Raw genomic sequence first — 22,130 nt, 5'->3', positions numbered from 1 at the left:
CGTCCTTTCCAGTTCTGATGGAAATGTCGACTGTTTATTCCCCTCAGCCCGACCAGCTGAGTTTCTCCCAGCATCTTGTGTGTGTTGAGTTGAGTGAAAGGAGGGAGAGAGCTGGTATAAGGAGGCAAAGGGAAACAGGTGGAGCCAGAGCTGGCAGGTGTTAGGTGGACCCAGGTGAAGAGGAGTACTGTGAGAGAGGGAGAGTAGGAATAGTGACAGAAGCTGGAAGGTGAAAGGTGACAAAGGACTGAAATGAGAATCTGCCAGGAAACCAGTCTCCAAATGGATACTGCGAGGCAGTTGGAGCGTGGAATCTAGCAGGGGAGGTGAAAGGGCAGATGGGATCATGGAGAGAGGGGAACCAGACTGTGGGTAAAGGACAGATGGGATCATGGAGAGAGGGGAACCAGACTGTGGGTAAAGGACAGATGGGATCATGGGGAGAGGGGAACCAGACTGTGGGTAAAGGACAGATGGGATCATGGAGAGAGGGGAACCAGACTGTGGGTAAAGGACAGATGGGATCATGGGGAGAGGGGAACCAGACTGTGGGTAAAGGACAGATGGGATCATGGGGAGAGGGGAACCAGACTGTGGGTAATGGACAGATGGAGAGGGTGGAGCAGGAGTGATGGGGAGTGTAAGTGGGTAGATCAGGAGAGAAAAATCATCTGCTCCCAAGTAAACTTCCACATGAAGTAGTTGGGGAGCCCACTGGTGAGCTGTTGCCAGGATGGCTTAAGGACGTCATTGACTTTAAGTTAGGAGTGCTGTGTGGAAAGGGAAGTGGTCAGGAATGAGATGGAACAAGGACCATGTATTCTGGGAAGAGCTGGCAAGCTGAGAGCTTAGGAGACAATGGTGCCTAACAGCGACTCCTTTGCTTGCCTCTTCAGAAACAACTCTACTTCCACCTTTAATATCTCTACTAGGGTTCTTTTGAAGACCCTGACCTGGAGTTACATGCTGACTACAGTTCTTTGCAGGAATGGGATCCGCTCTTGTGGTTTCATGACTGGCCGTTATTTGGCACACTGAGGGCTCGGCCTAAGAGCTTTGCTCGCCTTCGGAGGTCTGAGATTTTGTGGCTCTAGAAACTGGGGGGGGGGGGGGGGGGGAGAAGAGACAGAGACAGAGAGAGAAATTGAAGGTCGGTGTCCAGGCAGGAGATCGGTGTGTCATGGGAGATGGAAGATCTAAGGCTGTGTGCCCAGAGACCCGAGATCTTTGGGCACAGAGCTTGGAAAAAGCAACGCAAAGGACTTTTAACATCGCAAACCAGTGAGTAGTTTGTTATATTTCCTCTCTTGCTGTGAAATGGAGACACCTCTTTCTCCCTTATTAGGAAGAGAGAGCCTGTGGTATGTCGAATACCGGGTGAACAAGTAGTCTTTGGGGTACTGCAAGTCCGTGTCTTTGCTGTTGCTTTGCTCACGCTTGCGTGCTCGGTGACGGGTGCCGATGCTTCTCTTTGCCTGTGGGGGGAGGGGGACCGTTACTTACTGCTACTTATGCACAGGAGGGAGGGGAGCTGGGGGGGGGCTTTGGGGTTCTGTCATTCATTCTGTCAATAACCGTCATTCATTCTTTAGGGGCACTCCTGTTTTCGTGGATGGTTGTGTAGAAAAAGCATTTCAGGATGTATATTGTGTACATTTCTTTGAAGCCTTACAACTGCAGTACTGCCCAAACCAACAAGTGCCATCCCTGATCCATCTCACAAAAGACCTTCACAAAGAACGGTGACCAGACAGACCGAAGACCAGTCTCCAAGTGGTTTCTGCAAGAATGCTGTAACACTTTGCTCATGACTACAATTAGGGATGTGATACAGCAGCCAGAAGACACACACCAAACATTTCAGTAACAGCTCCTTCCCCTGAACTACCAGAGTTCTGATCAGTCCATGGACATTACTGTACCTCAGTATTCCTCCTTTGCAGAATTTGTATTTTGTAATTTATAGTATATTTTATGTATTGCACTTTAATGGTGCCACAGAACAATTTCCTGACATACAGTACTATGCAAACGTCTTAGGCATGCAAATTTATAGTTAGGGTGTCTAAGACTTTTGCACGGTATTGTAATTGTTAACATGGAGCAGAGAGCGAGTTTGTAAACCAGGCAGGAGCGAAGGATGTTGGGAGTGGTGAGGATGCGCTGCCGCGGGAGGGGCGTGAGACAGGTGGCAGAGAAACAGCGCTGGGGCAGCGGGTGGTGCTGATGAAGACACACCCAGCTCTGAGACACCAGGCAAGGTCATTTGATTCCAAACAATTGGTTTATTGATCATTACAGAATGTCTCTCTGGTGCTTCCTGCTCCCTCCCCTCTCCCCAACCATGATTTCCCCCTCCCTGTCCCCTTCCCACTCTCAGTACACAATAGAGACCCGTATCAGAATCAAGTTGATCACTTACATATGTCAAGAAATTTGTTTTTTTTTTTGCAGCAGTACAGTGCAATACACAAAATTACTGAAGTGCTGTGCAAAAGTCTCCCTAGCTGTACACACATAGGTGCCTATGTACGTCAGTGAAAGTAAACCCAATTCCGTATCAATCTCTACTTAAGGTGTAAACCTGGGACTGGTACTGACCAATGTTGTACAGGTACTCATAGCTGGGCAGGTTGTATCCAATGACATAATGGGTCTTCCAGCCGCCAAACAGTGGGAAACGAGGACGGACTTCCATCTCCACAGAATCATCCAGGACAACCAAGTGGCTGGTGGAGATGTTCCCAATGTCATCACGGTAGTAAACGTCCTGGGCAGCAGCAGGGAGGATGGTCTGGAATGGACAGCAGAGAGATTGTCACAACAGCTTCCGGTTGAATCAGAGCCTCAAACTAAGAAACGTGGACCTGCCAGCTGGAGCCAGTCACATCACAGAGGTGAGAGGTGAGAGGCAGAGCTGGTGAAGGTCGCTACAGAAATGCAAATGTTCTTCTCTCCAGTTACATTAGTATCAATCTACACGTGGATAAAATCCACCCTGGATTTGACCTTCTACCCGTGGGGGTCAGTAGAAGGGTGGGGTCATTCAGGATGAGACTTCTGTGATACAACAGTTGTATTCCTTAAAGTGAACCACCTTGGAATGGGAGTCTCTCTCATCTCCTTTGGAGTGAAGGAGAATGAAAGGTACGATAGATGTGTACAAGCAGCATATATCGAGCGGACAGCCAGAGACTTTTTCCCAGGTAGGAAATGGCCAATATGAGGTGGCACAATTTTAAGCAGATTGGAGGAAAGTACGGGCGGGGGCGGGGAGAAGGGAGACAGTGTGTGGAGATGTCAGATGAGATCTTTTAAATATACAGAGTGTTGGGTGGGGTGTATGAAACACTGCTGGGGTAGTGGTAGAGGCAGCCATTTAAGAGACTCTTAGATAGGCACATGGATAAAAGAAAAATTCAAGGCTTAGGTGCGAGGAAGGATCATATTGATCTTGGAGCAGGGCAAAAGTCGGCACAACGTTGTGTTTTGAAGGACTGTACACTGTGCGAAGTTCTATGCTCCTGAATGTGAGACATACCTTGAAGGATTTAACAGAGGATATCCCACTGTCCGGTTGCCTCTGGTAGTCGTAGCGGGAGAAAGGCCCCTTCAGAATGGCGCCACAATGCTTCAGGTCGATGGTCTCCTCCACAGCGATGTTCCCCCAGTGCGACACCTCGATGAGGCGTGTCATGCTGACAATGGCCAAGAAGGGGCTGTTGTTCTCATAATGCACCCTCAGCGGGTCCTGGAAGGACAGTACAGCACATCAGTGAGAACAACTGTCAGCATTAAATCTGCTCATCAAACTCAGTCCTGCTCTCATAGACACCTGATACGGAGAGAGCAGACACTCAACTGAGAGCAAGGGGCAACAGGATAGTTCCTTAACCGTCTGCAAGGAAGTTGTCCATTCTCTCTGCGACTATGTGGGTTTCCTCTCTCATTCCAAAGTCGTACAGTTTCGGGTAGGTTGTGGACATGCTATGTTAGTGTTGAAAGCATGGCGACATGTACGGACTGAGCCCAGCACATCCCCAGGCTGCATCGTCTGTTTGATGCAAACACATTTAACCCTGTGCTTCGATGTACATGTAACAAGTAAAGCTAATCTTAATCCAGTCATACACTGGAGATCCAGAACAACACACACAAAATGCTGCAGGAACTCAGCAGGTTGGGCAGCATCTACGGAATTGAATAAACAGTTGACGTTTCTGGCCGAAACCCTTCTTCAGGGCCTAATCTAATCACTTGCTTCCCCTGCAACTGCCCAGCTCATTAACCCTGCAAGAGTTAACAGTGGCATGTAATGGGTCTAACACTTGCTCGGAGAAGAATCACCTCAGGTGCTGTGTGTGTATACACAAGGATATGGCAAATTGCAGCTGTGCTCTGACAGTCGCTCAAATGCACAGGGAAGTCATTAATCAGCCACAGAACCCCGTGCCAAGGGAACATGTGAAGTGATCGCAAGTACTTTTTGTTCCGAGTAGCTGATAGGAAAGCCATGGCCACACTAACACCTGCTTCTGGTGCTGGGGAAACTGTTACAAGGAGGAAAATATACAAGACAGGAAATACAATTTAGTTCATAGATGACAGGAATTATTTGCAGCTTTTGCCAGAGGCTGCTGGATATTGGGAAGGTACAACTGACAGTATCCTATTAAACAATTAGTCACTTACTATAGTATTTAAGCTGCAGAAAGACTCTTTATGAAGAATGAATCTCTTTTGCAAGAAGTATTTCCATTATAAATGCAAATCACACTATTTCAGAAGTAATGAGGTTAGTGCAGGAGAGCGTTGTCTGTGCAGCTCAGAGAGCTTTAATGCTTGCCCTTTTTAGGATATTGTTGCAAAGGAAAGATTTAAAGATTAACTTTGTCACATGCACACTGAAATATCACAGCCACAGAATAGAGGGACGTCCATTTAGAACAGAGATGGGGAGGAATTTCTTTAGCCAGAGTGGTGAATTTATGAAATTCATTGCCAGACAGCAATGACTTGGGTTTAAATAAACCCAAGTCATTGAGTTTATTAAAAAAAAAGACGCTGATAGGTCCTTGATTAGTAAGGGTGTCGAAGGTTATGGGGAAAAGGCAGAAGAATGGGGTTGAGAGGGAAAATAAACCAGCCACGATAGACAGGTGGAGCAGACTCGATGGCCCGAATGGCCTAATTCCACTCCTGTCTTATGGTCTATATACAGTGAAATGCAAGGTTTGAGTACGTGAATAACAGTCTGAGGATGTGCTTGGGGGCAGCTCACGTGTCTGCACGTTTCCGGCACAAACACAGCATGCCCACAACCCTAATCAAAATGCCTTTGGAACCTGGGAGGAAACCAGAGCACCTGGGGGAAACCCATGCAGTCATGGGGAGAAGGTACAGTAGCAGGAATTGAATACTGATCCCCAAGACTAACACCCTAATATTCAAGGAGACATTATTTCATTGTCTTGGCCCACAAAATGCCAATGGAAAAGTCAAGATACCCGAGAGAGGCAAGAAGGAACCATAAGGTCAAACCCAAGCTGGGATCACAGAACACACACAAACAAACATGCTCCTGTTTCCTCTCAGTCCAAATATACACCAGTTAGTAGGTTAACTGGTTGTCTGGGTTTGTCCTGTGTTTAGGCTAAGGCTAAAAAGGCCAGTTGCTGGATGGCGGGCTTGTTGGGACAGAACGGCCCGTTCTGTGCTGAACAGACAAGACAATATCCAGCATCCCTCTCCTACTGTAATATGACAGATAATAGATAATTATTAAACAGTTCCCAAGAAAGGCAAGTGAAGCAGGACTAGGTTAATAAGGGCCTATACCAGGTCAAAGTGTACGCCGAATCGAGATCAATAAACACAAGAGGGATAATTTTCCCCACTGCCTGCATACTAATACATTAATCCTTTCCGTAACACCTAATTAATTCTCTGAAGAAACTTCTGAGTCGAAAATTTATCCTTCTCTCTCCCCTCAGATTCTGCCCAACCAGCTCAGCGTTTTAACCCCTCCTCCCAGATCTCCAGCATCTGCAGTTCCTGATGAAAGGTCTCAGCCCAAAATGTTGACTATTTATCCCTCTCCATAGGCGCTGTCTGACCAGCTGAATTCCTCCAGCATTGTGTGTGTGCTAATCTTCAGCTCCATTTTCACATCTCTACGGCCAGTACCTGCAAATTTAGCCAGGCGTCCGCAGATGTTTGCAAGGACAACCCTGCACGGGTGGCCAGATGTCACAATTCAGTGCTGGAGGTCTGCCTAATGTTAATCCTATCCTGTCTAAGTAGAGGTTCCGATACATCTGAGTTGCTTTGTGGGAAATTTATAAGGTGGATACAGGGCCACTTGTTCCCTACAGTGAGGGAGTCTCGGAATACAAGGACGATCCTTTGAAACAGATAAGGAGGAATTTCTTTAGCCAGAGGGTGATAAATCTGTGGAATTTATTGCCAAAGATGGCTGGAGGCCAAGTCATGGGTATTTTTAAAACAGAGCTTGATAGGTTCTTGATTAGTCAGGGTATCAAAGGTTACAGGGAGAAGACAGGAGAATGGGGTTGAGGTGAATAATAAAATCAGTCATGAGGGAATGGTGGAGCAGATTTGATGGGCTAATTCTGCTCCTATGCCTGTGGTCTTGGTAATTTTATTTGCTTTATTCACAAGGTTGACTTTTCTCAGTAGTGAACATGTTTGCTAAAGGCCCAGCAATGTTAAATGTGCAATGTGCAATCCTAATGGACACAAACAAACCTCAGAGCCGCCCCCTCCTCCGCCACACACAACAGGTTTCAACTACAGCTGGTGTAGTGGCTAGTGGAACTCTGCCCTCAGTAAAACCATGTGGCAAGGGGCAATTTTAACTGGAGCTGGCAATATACCGGCAGGATACAAGAGACCACAGAGGCTGGAATCTACAGCAACAAGCAATTTGCTGGAAGAACTCAGCAAATTCGTAAGTATATTTGTTATGAAAGTACGTACAGGACAGGGATTCCCAACCTGGGGACCACAGACGCCTTTGTTAATGGCACTGGTCCATGGTATAAAGAAGCTGGGAACCCCTGGTACAGGATGTGTCACTGAGAACATGCGTTGTAGAGTCCATAGGTCAGGGAATCAGTTCAGAGTTGAGGTGAATGAAGTTGCTCACTATCTGTGGGGGAGGAATTGCTGATGTTACAGGGCAAATCTCTGCAGTGGAACCCAGCCCCAATGCAGAGATCAAAGCTGAATGTCAGCAATTCCTCCCCTACTCATTCCCCTGCAAGCAGACGCTGCTCGACTCACTGAGATTCCCCAGCAGACATGCCTGTCCTTCCCAGTTGTGGATCACTAGAGTCACTGAAACAACAGGTGTGGGAAGTTTGCTGAAGGCGGTAAGGAAAGAGTGGAGGACAAAACAAAAAATGTTGCTCTCATCACCTGGCTGTAGGGAGCGATGTCCCTGAATGGCCCGTATTCGATGGAGTCCTCAGATTTGCTGGGGTTTCCAAGTTTGGTGTAACTTTCGACATTCTTCGAAGCAAGCTTGACCCGAGTCACTTGGGTCTTGGTGGGGTACGGCGAGTAGAAGTAATGGCTGCCTTCAAACACCACAAACTGTTTCTCAGCCTGGGCAATGTGCGTCGGGAAAGGCCGCAGGACGTGAGTGAACGTGGTTTCGATGGTCAACTTAACTCTGGCACCAGCTGCCAAGTTCGATCCCAGCTTCACTCTGAAGAACTTTCCACTGGAAATGGAAATAAAAAGTGATGAACTGTCTCTAGAAAAACACCACTCACTCTCAGAGCCTTTGACTCAAGATTCATGATTAACATCACACTGCACAAGTGTAAAGGAGAGACAAATAATTGTAACTCCAGAGCCGATGCAGCACAAAAAGAAAAACCACAAGATAACAAACATGATTGAGTTCAACTTGAAATTTAACAGGGAGAAAGTAAAGCCTGACATAGCGTTTTTTCAGTGGAGTAAAGGAAATTACAGTGGTATGAGAGAGGAGTTAGCCAAAGTAAATTGGAAGGAGATGCTGGCAGGGATGACAGCAGAGCAGCAATGGCGTGTGTTTCTGGGAAAAATAAGGAAGGTGCAGGATAGATGTATTCCAATAACAAAGAAATACTCAAATAGCAAAACAGTACAACAGTGGCTGACGAGGGAAGTCAAAGCTATTGTAAAAGCAAAAGAGAGGGCATACAACGAAGCAAAAATTAGCGGGAAGATAGAGGATTGGGAAGCTTTTAAAAACCTACAGAGAGCAATGAAAAGGATATTTAAGAGGGAAAAGATGAAATACGAAAGCAAGCTAGCAAATAATATCAAGGTTGATAGAAAAAGCTTTTTCAAGTATATAAAAATGAAAGTTGAGAGTGGATATAGGTCTGCTAGAAAATGAGGTTGGAGAAACAATAATGAGGGACAAGGAGACAGCAGGTGAACTAATGAGTATTTTACATCAGTCTTCACTGTGGAAGACACTAGCGGTGTGCCAGGTGTTGAGGGGTGTGAGGGAAGAGAAGTGGGTGCAGTTACTATTACAAGGGAGAAGGTGCCCAAAAAGCTGAAAGATCCAAGGGTACAAGTCACCTGGACCAGATGAACTGCACCCTAGGGTTCTGAAAGAGGTAGCGGTAGAGATTGCGGAGGCATTAGTAATGATCTTTCAAAAACTATTGGACTCTGGCACGGTGCCAGAGGACTGGAAAATTGCAAATGTAACTCCACTTTTTAAAAAAAAGGAGGAAAGCAGCAGAAAGGAAATTATAGACCAGTTAGCCTGACATCAGTGGTCAGGAAGATGTTGGAGTCAATTGTTAAGGTTGAGGTTATGGAGTACTTGGTGATATAGGACAAGGTCAGCCTGATTTCCTTAAGGGAACATTGTACCTGAAGAACCTGTTGGAATTCTTTGAGGAGATTACAAGTAGGATAGATAAAGGGGATGCAGTGGATGTTGTATATTTGGACTTTCAGAAGGCCTTTGACAAGGTGCCACACATGAGGCTGCTTACCAAGTTGAGAGTTAATGGTATTATACAAAAGTTACTAACATGGTTAGAGCATTGGCTGATTGGTAGGAGGTAGTGAGTGGGAATAAAAGGATCCTTTACTGGTTGGTTGCCAGTGTCTGATGGTGTTCTGCAATGGGCAGTGTTGGGACTGCTTTTCATGCTGTATATCAATGATTTGGAGGATGGAGTAGATGGCTTTGTTGCCAAGTTTGCAGATGATACGAAGATTGGTGGAGGGGCAGATAGTGTTGAGTAAACAGTTAGGCTGCAGAAAGACATTATGAGAATGGACAACAAAGTGGCAAATGAAATAATGTTAGAAAATGTATGGTCATGTACTTTGGTAGTAGAAATAAATGTGCAGACTATTTTCTAAACGGTGAGAAAATACAGGAATCTGAGATGCAAAGAGATTTGAGAGTCCTTGTGCAGAACACCCTAAAGGTCAACTTGGAGGTTGAGTTGGTGGTGAGGAAGGCAAATGCAATGTAAACATTCATTTCAAGAGGTCTACAATATAAAGAACAGGGATGTGATGCTGAGGCTTTATAAGACACTGGTGAGGCCTCACCTTGAGTATTGTGAATAGTTTAGGGCTCATCTAAGAAAAAAATGTGCTGGCATCGGAGAATGTTCAGAACAGGTTCACAAGGATGATTCTGGGAATGAAAAAGTTATTATACGAGGAACGTTAGATGGCGCTGGGTCTGTACTCGCTGGAATTTAGCAGGATGGGGGGATCTCATTGAAACCTTTCGAATGTTGAAAGGCCTACACAGAGTAGCTATGGTAAGGATTTTTTTTAATGGGGGGGGGGGAGAAAAGAAGAGAAGTCTAGGACAAGATGGCACAGCCTCAGGATAGAGGGGCATCTATTTTAAAAGGAGATGTGAAGAAATTTCTTTAGCCAGATGGTTTGTTACCACAGGCAGCTGTGGAGGCCAGGTTGTTGAGTGTATTTAAGGCGGAGATTGATAGGTTCTTGACTGGCCATGGCATCAAAGGTTATGGGGAGAAGTCTGGGGAGTGGGGTTGAGCAAGGGAAAAGGATCAGCCATGATTGAATGGCGCAGCAGACTTGATGGGCCAGGTGGCCTAATTCTGCTCCTAGGTCTTATAGTCTTCAGATAATCAACAGCCTCTTGAATTGGAATTGTTCTATTAATGTCACAAGTAGAAAGAAAGCTCATTTTGCATACCATGCATACGATTAAATCATTACAGTGCATCGAGACTGTTTACGGTAAAACAACAACACAGAATAACGTGCAAGGTATAGAGAAAGTGAAGTGCAGGTAAACAATAAGCAGGAAGATCATAGCGAAACAGGCCTCATCATGAAAAGAGTATGACAAAAGTGGGATAGAAGCTGTCTTTACCCCTGGAGGTATATGCTTTTAGGCTTTCGTATCTTATGCCCGATTTTTTTTGGGCGGGGAGGGGAGGAGTGAAAGAGATACTCCAGTTATTGACTGAGCCTCTAGATTCAGCAGCATTTTAAGAGTGGTCTCGTGACCCTCTTCGTAACTGTGAGAAGCAGTTTTCACACTGACACATCACACCAGGTTGGGTTCAGGCGGCTTCCTGACCCATACGTATAGTTGGAATTTTGCAGTGATCAATCCCTACTTTCTATCTGCTGTTTCATACTTGAAGACCCGGTTGCTAACCCAGTTACATCACTCTACCACCACAAGGGTTCTTGTGCGTTTAAGCCAGTCTTCTAAATATTAGCCAGCTCTGACATCACTCAAGATAGCCATTCAGACGGAGGTGAAGTGATACGTTTTTCATTCCCAGCAGACAGTGCATTTTTCACAATTTCCCCCCATGAGGGTTGTGAATGTGAAGCTTAGTCACTGAGTACCGTCAAGATAGGAAGTGATAGGTATTTACAATACGGAAGTAATTAACAGACATACTGAGAGAGGCGAGACCTTTCTCCTCAGGATAGGGGGTCCTAAAACTGGAGGTCATACTTTAAGGTGCGAAGGGGGTGGTTTAAAGGGGATCGGAGGTGAAATATTTACCTTTCAGAGGTGATGGGTATATGAAGCGAGCTGCACGAGGAAGTGGAAGACAGGATTAACCTATGAGGAATGTTTGATAACTGAGCCTACATTCACTGGAGTTTAGAAGAATAAGGAGGGGATTGCATTGAAACCTACTGAATACTAAAAGGCCTAGATAGAGTGGATGTGGAGAGGGTATTTCCTTTGTGCAGTAGTCTAAGACCAGGGGCACAGCCTCTGAATACAAGGATGCCCCTTTAGTACAGAAATAAGGAGTTACTTTAGACAGAGGGTGGTGAATTGTGTAATTCATTGCCACAGGCAGCTGTGGAGACCAAGTCACTAAGCATATTTAAAGTGGAGGTTGATAGGTTTTTGATTATTAAGGGTGTCAAAGGTTATGGGGAAAAAGGTAGAAGAATGGGGCTGAGAAGGTTAATAAATCAGCCATGATGGAATGTTAGAGCAGACTCAATGGACCAAAATGGTCTAAGTCTGCAGCTATGGTACAATTCCAATGTTTAAAAGATATTTGGATGGGTACATAAGGATACAGGTAAATGGGACCAGTTCAAGTTGGCATTGCAGTTGGTAAAGGAGTTCGTTTGAAGGGCCCGTTTCTGTGCTTATAACTATGATTATTTGTGCAGGAAAGTGTCAGTGATGTACAGTGCTCAGCTGTGATCTCATGGGGTAACAGAGCAGTTAGTCAGGGCAGAATGTCAATTCCCGTTTTTATTTCTGATGTGATTCAGATATTGGCAGGTGGTGACAGTAAATGATAAAAGAAAGAATGGCAAGATCGAAGGCAGGGAAAATGACAAGTGCTCAAGTCACCTGTAGTTAAACTTACACTGACAATCACCAAACACAACAGTCCAAAATGCTACCCCTCATCTCCCTCCATGTTAAATCAGAATCTATTAACCGGGATTTGCCACTTTTCACAAGACAACCATGAAAAAAAACTCAGCAGGCAGGCACCTTCCGATATGCTATACAACAGCATCAGTCGAGGAGAAAATTGCAACCAGTCTCAGCACTTTTGGCTACATCTCACAAGTTACGAAAATACAATCAGCCAGTCTGTGGGCAACTATAGGAGGGCTACAACTAGTTTCAAGGCTGCAGGCGAGGGAGTAATCAGTCACAGAGCAAAGAAACTGGTCCTTCAGCTCAAATGACCCACGCCCATCCAAGTTAGTCCGAATGTCCATGTTTGACTGGTATCGCTCTAAACCAGTGATTCCCAACTTAGGGGTCCATGGCATAAAAGAGGTTGGGAACCCTGCTCTAAACTGTTTCTATTCATGTACCTACCCAAGTACCTTTCAAATGCTGTTAATGTATCTGCTTCAAACACTTTCCCTGGCAGCTCATTCCACATACTGACCACCCCCTGGGTGGAAAAAGCTTCCCATCAGATGCTCTAGCTCTCGATTCCCCAACCTTGGGAAAAAGACTGTGCATTCACCCCATCAATGTCCCTCAGTTTTATATACACTCAGATTCATCCCTCAATCTCATACCTCTAAGATAGGGGTTCCCTACCATTACCCAACAACTTTCTCAGTGTACCTCCTCAGGGATCTGGAGCCAAAAACCACCACACTAGAGGATCTCCGCTCAGACAGGATCCGTGGAAGCAGGGAATGGTCGAAGTTTCAGGTGGAAACCCTGCACCATTCTTTTTGCCTCCACAGATGCTGCCTGACCAGCAGCTTGCTTTCTTGTCACTGACTACATGCTTGCAAATTCCATCAGCAACAAAACCCACAGCCATTTATCCCACATTCCAGATTTAGCCTCCACAAACCCACTCCACTGTTTTCAAAATTTATATGATGAGTGATGCTTTTTCAATTTTGTATGGAAAATGGATCCTCGGGAATTCCTGACTAACACACTCAAAATGCCTGGGGAGCTCAGCAGGTCTCAGGGAGCACCTGAGGAAATTAATCAAAGTCCAACATTTCAGACAGAGACCCTTCTTCAGGACTGGAAGGGGGTGGGGGAGAAAAGAAGCCAGAATAAGGAGTGAGGGGAAGGGAAGTTGTACAACTTGGTAGGTGATAAGTGAGGGGGGAGGTGAATGAAGTAAGAAGCTGAGAGGTGGGGGATAGGTAGTAAAGGTAAAGGGCTGGAGAAGAAGGGAACTGATAGGAAAGGAGAGTGGATCATGGGAGAAAGGGAAGAAGGGGAATCAGAGGGAGGTAAGAGGCAGAAGAGAAGGGGTAAGAGGGGAAACTGGATGGGAACTGGAACAATAGGAGAGGGACTGGGGAGAAATTGCCAGAAGTTACAGGAATCAACATGCTGTCAGGTTGGTGGCTACCCAGACAGAATATGGTGTTGCTGCTCCAACCTGAGAGTGGCCTCATCGTGGCAGCAGAGGCCATGGATCAGCATGTTGGAATGAGAGTAGAACTAAATGGGGGCCACCAGGAAATCCCATCCCACGAACTCCTGGCATTTTAGATGATAAAACTGGTATTTGGAGGATCGAATCAGATTCACTCATGTATAGGAGGACTGGAATGCGGGAGGGAGCCTGAGCACCTGGAGAAAACCCACCTGGTCACGGGGAGAACATACAGACTCCTTACCAACAGTGGCAGGAATTAAACCCCGATCTTACAGCTGGTGCTGTAAAGCTTTGCCCTAACTGTGAAACTACCGTGCTCCTACACGAGTGAGAATGAATCATTTACCTCTGTCCTCTGACTGGAGTCTCTTCCAGATTCAATGAAGTTTCTTCTTCATCATTGGTTTTTAACTGGAATAAAAAAAAAGTTTAATTTATGAAGCCAAATGCAGCTCCAACAATTACATATTAACTTCGCCCAATGTCCAAGTTCAAGACAAGTAAAAAAACACATCAATTATTTAAATGATTTAACACTTCTCAACAGTAGTGGAACAGATGCTGGATATCTTGAGCAACACATAAAATGCAGAAGGAACTCAGCAGATTAGGCAGCATCTATGGAGAGGAATAAACATTCTACGTTTTGGGTTAACACCCTTCATCAGGATTGGCTGACGATCGGCTGATATGGCCATTCCCGATGACGGGTCTTGGTCCAAAATGTTGACTGTTTACTCCCCTCCGTAGATGCTGCCTGACTTAGAATAAAGATTGCAGCACGGTACATCGGCCCCAGATGTTGTGTTGACTTTTAACCTACTTTAAGATCAGTCTAACCTTCCCTCCATTTTTCTATCATCCATGTTCCTATCTAAGAATATCTTCAATGCCCGTAATGCCTCTGCCTCTGCCACCATCCTTGGCAGGGTGTTCCATGCACCCACCACTCTAAAGAACTTACTTCTGGCATCCTCCCTATACTTTCCTCCACTCACCTTAAAACTATGCCCCATTGTATTAGTCATTTCAACCCTGGGAAAAAGGCTTCTGGCTGTCCACTCGATCAAAGCCTCTTGTCATCTTGTCCACCTCGATATCTAGGGAGCATCCTGGTAAACCTCCTCTATACCCTCTCTAAGCACTTTGAGTCCCTCTATCATTTTGTGTAGGTTAGAATACTTGCACTCAATTTTTCTGGACTGGAAAGGAGTATATTGCCCCAAAAGCACTGATCAGAATGGAGGGTGTCTCAATGGCAGAGGTTTATAGATGTACGATTGAGATTATATATATACACCAGGCTGTGATGCAGTCAGTATCGAAACACCAGTGCCTTGCCAAAAAAAAACACATACAAAAAGTAGTGGATATAGCCGAATTCATCACAAGCAAAGCCCTTCCCACCATCACAGAGTGCTGTTGCAGGAAAGCAGCATCAAGGACCCTTGTAGTTGGTGGAAACATACAGAATTCACAACCACCAACATTGGGTTGGGTTCACTTTAAGAGGCTGTTCTGACATGATAATGCAATTATATTAATGACTTTTATCACACTTTGTTTAGTTTTTGGGTGCTCAATAAATCAGTTGCTATGGTTTTTCTTAAACACAAAACGCTTCTGCCTTTTTATTTGCCCCACCATTGAACTGTTCCCACAACCAATGGACTCACTTTCAAAGACTTTTTAATATCATGTTCTTGATTTTATTGCTGATTTATTCTCACTTCCTTTTTGTATTTGCACAGTTAGTGGTCTTTTACACACTGGTTGAATGCCCACGAAGGCGCGGTCTTTCATTGGCTCTGTCATGGTTTTCCTATTATGAGTTTATTGAGTATGCCCACAAGAAAATGAATTTCCAGTTTGTATATAGTCCATACATATGCTTTGATAATAAATTTTAAATTTGTTTTCATAGTCGGTCCACAAAAAGCAGGTCAGACAAAAGGGAGGCAATCACAGGTTTGACAGTGAAGTGACATATCATTCATTGAAGAGAACTAAACTGCATTAATACTACACACGCTTTAGGATAACACAAAGCACTTCACAGCCAATGCAAGAGCCTTAGATAACACTCTTCGTCAAGAGTGCTCCATTTCACAAGTGAGACCCTAGATCACCTGAAACCACAACCACCACAGTGGTCAATAATGCTCTTTGCCTTTGACCAGGTATTAGAGAGATAATGGGAGGTGGGGACATTTCAGTCCCAAAATATTATGGTTTTAAAGTTACAGTCAACAAAAAAAAACTTTGATCTGAGTATTCCTTTTGCCAATTTGCCTGCTATAGTAGTCTAAACCAAGAGCAGGTACTCTACAAAGGCCACCAGAACAATCTTAGCCGACTCTCAGCTGGACAGTAAACAGAGCAGCTGTTTTGAATTTGCACTGGCAACCCGAAAAGTTGGACAATTCAAATTTAGATCTTAAGGAACTGAAGTCTATGCCACTTTGAAGTTTTTAAAAGAGGTAACTTGCAATCTCATACATTTACCTGTGAAGACTAGTTTGCAATTCAAGCACTAGTTTCTAATGGGTTGCATAGCTCCCCACTAGTAGGCCAGCCTCAGAATATGCAAAGTTCGAGAGCATTTTGTTTATATCCAGAATTTTGAAACATTTCATACAGAAATAAACCCACCAAAAGCCGCCCCCCCATCCTCACCTCCATCTCCAATTGTTGAATACCACTCTCCTTTTGTCAGTTTGCCTGACAACTGGTACTAGAAAATCACCAAACATGTCTTTTAAAGCCACCCATCTTCAGTGTCCATCACAAGTCCCACTCCACGACTACCAACTTTGTCACTTCTTGGCAACCTTCCAGGCCAAACTAGATCCCTTGACAACTTGGTGTTATATCAGCATTACCTCTCACTTTACTGCTGCAGAAAGTGTGTCTCAGCTTGCCAGCTGCTGAAACCCTCACCGTTATCTCACCATTCACTTCTGGCTCCCACCTGAAACCCACTCAGCTCTTCAACCCGTCGTGTTACACAGTCAGAGCAATCAGACTCACCCACCCAATGCTGAGCACCAGAGAGCTCAAGTTATGAGTATGTTCATTAAAAACTTGTGCAATGAATACTATAAACTGTAATGATTTTAAGCCCCAAACTGCCCTCAGACTGTATTTACCTCAAAAATAAAACCCAGGCCTTGCTTAAAGATTCGCAAACTGTTCTACAATCCCTCTTTTCATATTGAAGCCACAGGCTTATTAAAGTATTGTGACAGTTTAATCATTAATCTCTCTGCTTTCACATCCTAGTCAAGTTCATTTTTATCACAGGCCCCTTCATGTCATGGTGTGCCTTCCGGAGTAAAGCTGATGCTGACCACCGTGCCTCTGCTCTGGATATTATCTCGCTCTGCCCCACCAGCGGAAGCCTGGCTCACACCGAGGTGTCGTTACCACATCAGGATAAGAGGAACGAACATTCTTACCGCCACCCTCCCCACAACTTGAACCTTTTCCCCAAACAATTGTATAGACCTCCTTAACCATATTATTAGAAACAATTAAATAATGTTTTTGAAGATGCCAAGGTGAACCAGAGTAATATGGTAAATAACAGCATCAAGGTAGAGATCAAGTGGGTGCAGGGAGGGGCTCACAGAGGGTGACACAAATACGCTTCGTGTTTACTGTTAACAAAGCAGTCAAGGCAACCGTGGAAGAGAACCAGGATTTTCAGACATCTATTGAATGAACGAGTGTAAATGGCTTCAAGATCCATATTCTGGAGATACATGGTAGTGTAGTGGTTAGCACAATGCTTTACAGGACAGGCGATCAGGGTGTGGTTCCTGCTGCTCTCCGTAAGTTTGTCCGTTCTCCCTGTGACTGCATGGGTTTCCTCCAGGTGCTCTGGTTTACTCCCACAGTCCAAAGAGGTAACGGCTGGTACGTTAGTTGGACATTGTAAATTGTCCCGATTAGGCTAGGGTTAAACCGGGTGATTACTTGGCAGCACGGCTCGAGGGACCTATTCCATGCTGTATCTCAATAAACAAACACAGCAACATTCTTCCCCTCTATAGACAACTACACCAGTTAATGTGGAACCTAATGACAGCTCACCTTCTAATACCACTGATTAACAGAATACTATCACTATTCTGTATGAGAACTGGCCAATTTTATCAAGCCAAAATGAAAGGTGGAACACAGGTACGGTATTGCAAATTAACATCAGGACAATGGGATGAGATTGTAACTCTTGTACTTCTAAGGACACTCAAATCAACGGTTAGAGTGGGATGAAAAGCAGCCAAACACAAAAAAAGTCAAGCAACACACATCAAAGTTGCTGGTGAACGCAGCAGGCCAGGCAGCATCTCTAGGAAGAGGTACAGTCGACGTTTCGGGTCGAGACCCTTCGTCAGGACTAACTGAAAGAAGAGATAGTAAGAGATTTGAAAGTTGGAGGGGGAGGGGAGATCTGAAATGATAGGAGAAGACAGGAGGGGGAGGGATGGAGCCAAGAGCTGGACAGGTGATTGGCAAAAGGGATATGAGAGGGTCATGGGATAGGAGACCCAGGGAGAAGGAAAAGGGGGAGGGGGGGAAACCCAGAGGATGGGCAAGGGGTATAGTCAGAGGGAGAAAAAGGAGAGAAAGAGAAAGAATGTGTGTATATAAATAAATAACGGATGGGGTACGAGGGGGAGGTGGGGCATTAGCGGAAGTTTGAGAAGTCAATGTTCATGCCATCAGGTTGGAGGCTACCCAGACAGAATACAAGGTGTTGTTCCTCCAACCTGAGTGTGGCTTCATCTTTGCAGTAGAGGAGGCCGTGGATAGACATATCAGAATGGGAATGGGATGTGGAATTAAAATGTGTGGCCACTGGGAGATCCTGCTTTCTCTGGCGGACATAGCGTAGGTGTTCAGCAAAATGATCTCCCAGTCTGCGTCGGGGTCTCGCCAATATATAGAAAGCCGCATCAGGAGCACCGGACGCAGTATATCACCCCAGCCGACTCACACATGAAGTGTCATTTTACATTGAGTCGAGCAGGGCCTCAGGAAGGCAGCGTCCATCATTAAGGACCCCCATCACCCAGGACATGCCCTCTTCTCATTGTTACTGTTAGGAAGGAGGTACAGAAGCCTGAAGGCACACACTCAGTGATTCAGGAACACCTTCCCCTCTGTCACCTGATGTCTAAATGGAAACTGAACCCACGAACAGTACCTCTCATTCATTATTTATTTTTCACACAGACACACACACACACACTCTTAATTGATTTACTTATTGTTTCTTCTATTTTCATTGCACTGCTTTTGTTAAGTTAACAAATTTCATGACCAATGGCGGTGATATTAAACAATTCTGATTCCTTATTTTTCAGATGTAAATCAAAACTAGTGAAATGCATTATGACCCATAGATTTGTTGGTAATTAAATGACACCTCCCATATGTGTCGCTATGCATCCAAAGCCAACACAGCATGCCCACGACTCACTGACCCTAATCTTTATGCCATTGAAAACATAGGAGAAAGCCCATGCAGTCACAGAGAGAATGTACCAACACTTTACTATGGTGGGAACTGAATGTGCGGTGGGATTTTCCGATCATTGGCACTGCAAAGTGTTCTGCTAGCCACAATACTACCATGCCATCCTCGGCACTGGCACTGATGCTGGTGCCTGATACTCACAGAAAGTACAGGGATGGCAAGGACAAAAGAGCAACTAAAATTCCAAAGGGCATAAAGAAATATTGGCAAGTAAATTTAAAACTCAAGGTGTTTTATAAATGCACAAAACAAGTGACAAGAGGGTGTATATTAATTAAACGAAACTGATAAATGTTAATAGACAATGATCTGGCTATTGATCTTAATGAATCTTACACTTGCCTTCACAGACACAATTCGTTGCCCATTTTGCATCCAACCTGCCACCATCTTTTGCATCTCATAAGTGAATCCGAGAGCTTTACACACTACTTGGTGTTCCCTCTCTCTAACTGCCTTTATTAACCTGTCAGCTCCATATAAATTAGATTCCAGCTCATTGTTAACTGGGGCAGTTGCTTATTTGGGACAACTCTTAAAGAACAAAAACTATCTAGAAAATAGCCAGGATTCCTTTCATTTACTTGGGACACTAATTAAGACAGAAGACGTCCCCAAACAGTTTCGAACTAGCATCAGTTGCATGAACTTGTGTAGCCTTTAGACACTGTACCGTGCTTACAGAGAACAGTTTTTTTTAAAAAAAGTGCCAGTTGCATGTTTTTGTGTTCAAAAAGCAGCGATTTGTCACTGACAGCTGGCAAGAAATAAACAGACAACTCAGAGCTGTTTTGCTCTCTGTAGTTTCAAGTGTTCAGGCTTGGAGATGCCAGAAACAGCTGGAAGTGTAAATACAAAATACTTAAAGTTCTTCATAGTTCTCAAGTTAGTGAAGATGGCAACAATTATTGTGAGTGTTACAATGAAAAAGATTTGGAGGATGAAATAATTGAAAACATTATATAAAGGCAGTCCATTATCCATACTGGGTGTCTGCATTGATTTTATTCATTTACAGCCAAACAGAATATGGCAGCATACACTGGATGAATTCCTCCATCAATAACTATTGTGAACTACACACAGTTTTATAGTACTAGCAGTATTGGTAATGTTCTAATTTGTTCTGCATTTCATTTAAATACACAACTTGTTACTCAATTAAATAGTTTGTCTTTTTTATACCTCAAACTATTTCAATGAAACTTTGGTTAATTGGGGCAGCCGCTTAATTGGGCCAAAATGCATTGGTCCGTTATGTCCTCATTAACCAGAATCCACACTTAAGGACCCTGGTTCAAAAAAAGCTCACCTGCCAATTTTTTTTTTTTGAGAGAGATTGTTTAAATTTAAGAGACCAATGAAAGAACACCTGAGAGCTTGAGCAGGATTATAAAAAAACGATTCTGTGATGTACTATGGTCCCAGACAATTAAGAGTTTTAAAAACAAGTAAGATTAGTATAAAAATTAGTATACTATTATGTTACCTTGGTACGTTATGTTTAAATTATTGTTTGTAGTTTTTTTTTGTATTAATATCTTCTGTAATTTTATTATATTCTAACAGTGTATTAGTGCCTATATGGCTTACCTTTTTGTATACTTATTCAATAAAAAGATTTAAAAAGAAAGAAAAATAAGTAAGAGAACTTCAAAATCAATTCTAAAAGATACAGGGAGCCAATGCAGAGTAGCCAGGATGGGAGTGATATGTGCCCTCATCCTGGTTTTGGTTAAAAGTCTAGCAGCAGCATTCTGAATGAGTTGAAATTTGTCAATAGATTGCTTTGGAAGGTCACTAAAATTACATTGCAGTAATCTTGCCTATTCGATATTTTCCATCGCTGTCTGTAAGGAGTTTGTACATTCTCCGTGATGGTGTGCGTTTCCTCCAGCTGCTCTGGTTTCCTCCCATGTAGGTTATTTAGTCACTATAAATTGTCCCATGATTGGGCTAGGATTAAATCGGGGGATTGCTGAGTGGTGTGGCTCGAAGGGCCTATTCCTCACTGTATCTCAATAAATAAAACAGCATCTATACGATATCACAGACGTGGACAATAAATACTAGATGTCCAAAGCACAAGCTACTTCCGCATGTTTTAATGTTAAATTTAGTTCCAATATGCTGTTAAATACTTCAGACAGTTTTGCCACCTTCAGGATTTTGTGCAAATGTAAATCACCGAGTAATTATTGTCCAGGAAAACAAGGATGGGATTCAGGGAAGCTACTGATCCTGTATATCTGAAATTAAAAGGCAAAGTAAAGGGAAATGCTGGCAACACTCAAACCAGACAGCAATGTGAATTCTCAATTCTGAGTATCACATTCCTACTGTATCACAGTAGGAAGCAACAAGATTCATTTTGGGCTGATTCTCACAAATGGCAATCGATGGACGTCTTCAGCAAGAGAACCAGATTTAATATCACTGGCATACAGTACTGTGCAAAAGTGTTAGGCACGTATTTTGCACAGTACTGTAGTTATTTTATGTATTGCACTATACTGCTGTGGAAAAAAATCATGACATATGTGAGTCATGATAAACCTGTTTCTGATACGGGTCTTTACTGTGGACTGAAAGTAGGAAGGGGGCAGAGAGAGGGGAATCATGGTTGGGAAAAGTGAATGGGAGAGGGGAGGGAATGGGAAACACCAGAGAGACATTCTATAATAACCAATAAACCAATTGTTTGGAATCAAATGACCTTGCCTGGAGTCTCAGGACTGGGTGTACCTGCACCTACACCCGCTCCCTCCTACCCTGGCACAACTCCTCTGCCACCTATCTCACGCCCCTCCCGCTGAACTCCACCCTCACTGTTCCCAACGTCCTTTACTCCCGCCAGATTTACAAACGTGCTGTCTGCTCCAGATTGACAAATATAGTACTGTGCAAAAGTCCCTAGTGCACAGGGCTTCATTGCCATTCAGAAAACTGATGGTAGACAGGAAGAAGCTGCTCCTGAAGGTTAAGTGTGTGCCTTTAGGTTCCTGTGCCTCCTCGTCGATGGTAGCAATGAGAAGAGGACACGTCCTGGATGATGGGGGGTCCTTAATGACGATTGCTGCCTTTTTGACACATTGACACAGCAACTATAACACCACTGCAGAATTTCACAAACACATTAACATTGTGGGGCTGGAGGGGGCACCAATGAGCTCCAAGTT

At 44.2% G+C, this 22,130-nt stretch overlaps 1 protein-coding gene across 1 annotated transcript in view; it reads right to left on the bottom strand.

The window, feature by feature from the left end:
* The window catches only part of rpn1 (ribophorin I), a 40,551-nt gene that overhangs the window by 9,268 nt on the left and 9,153 nt on the right, over window positions 1–22,130 (bottom strand). The window contains exons 2-5 of the mRNA XM_063068246.1: window positions 13,753–13,817; window positions 7,441–7,747; window positions 3,542–3,751; window positions 2,602–2,794 (exon numbers count right to left, since the gene is read on the bottom strand). Of these exons, the coding sequence (XP_062924316.1) occupies window positions 2,602–2,794; window positions 3,542–3,751; window positions 7,441–7,747; window positions 13,753–13,817 (775 nt within the window). The remainder of the gene's footprint in view (window positions 1–2,601; window positions 2,795–3,541; window positions 3,752–7,440; window positions 7,748–13,752; window positions 13,818–22,130) is intronic.

This window comes from Mobula hypostoma, chromosome 15 (genome assembly GCF_963921235.1).
Source record: "Mobula hypostoma chromosome 15, sMobHyp1.1, whole genome shotgun sequence".
In the NCBI taxonomy this organism is placed as follows: domain Eukaryota; kingdom Metazoa; phylum Chordata; class Chondrichthyes; order Myliobatiformes; family Myliobatidae; genus Mobula; species Mobula hypostoma.
The sequence above is the reverse complement of the archived record's forward strand: the minus strand, read 5'-3'. Positions and strand labels throughout refer to the sequence as shown.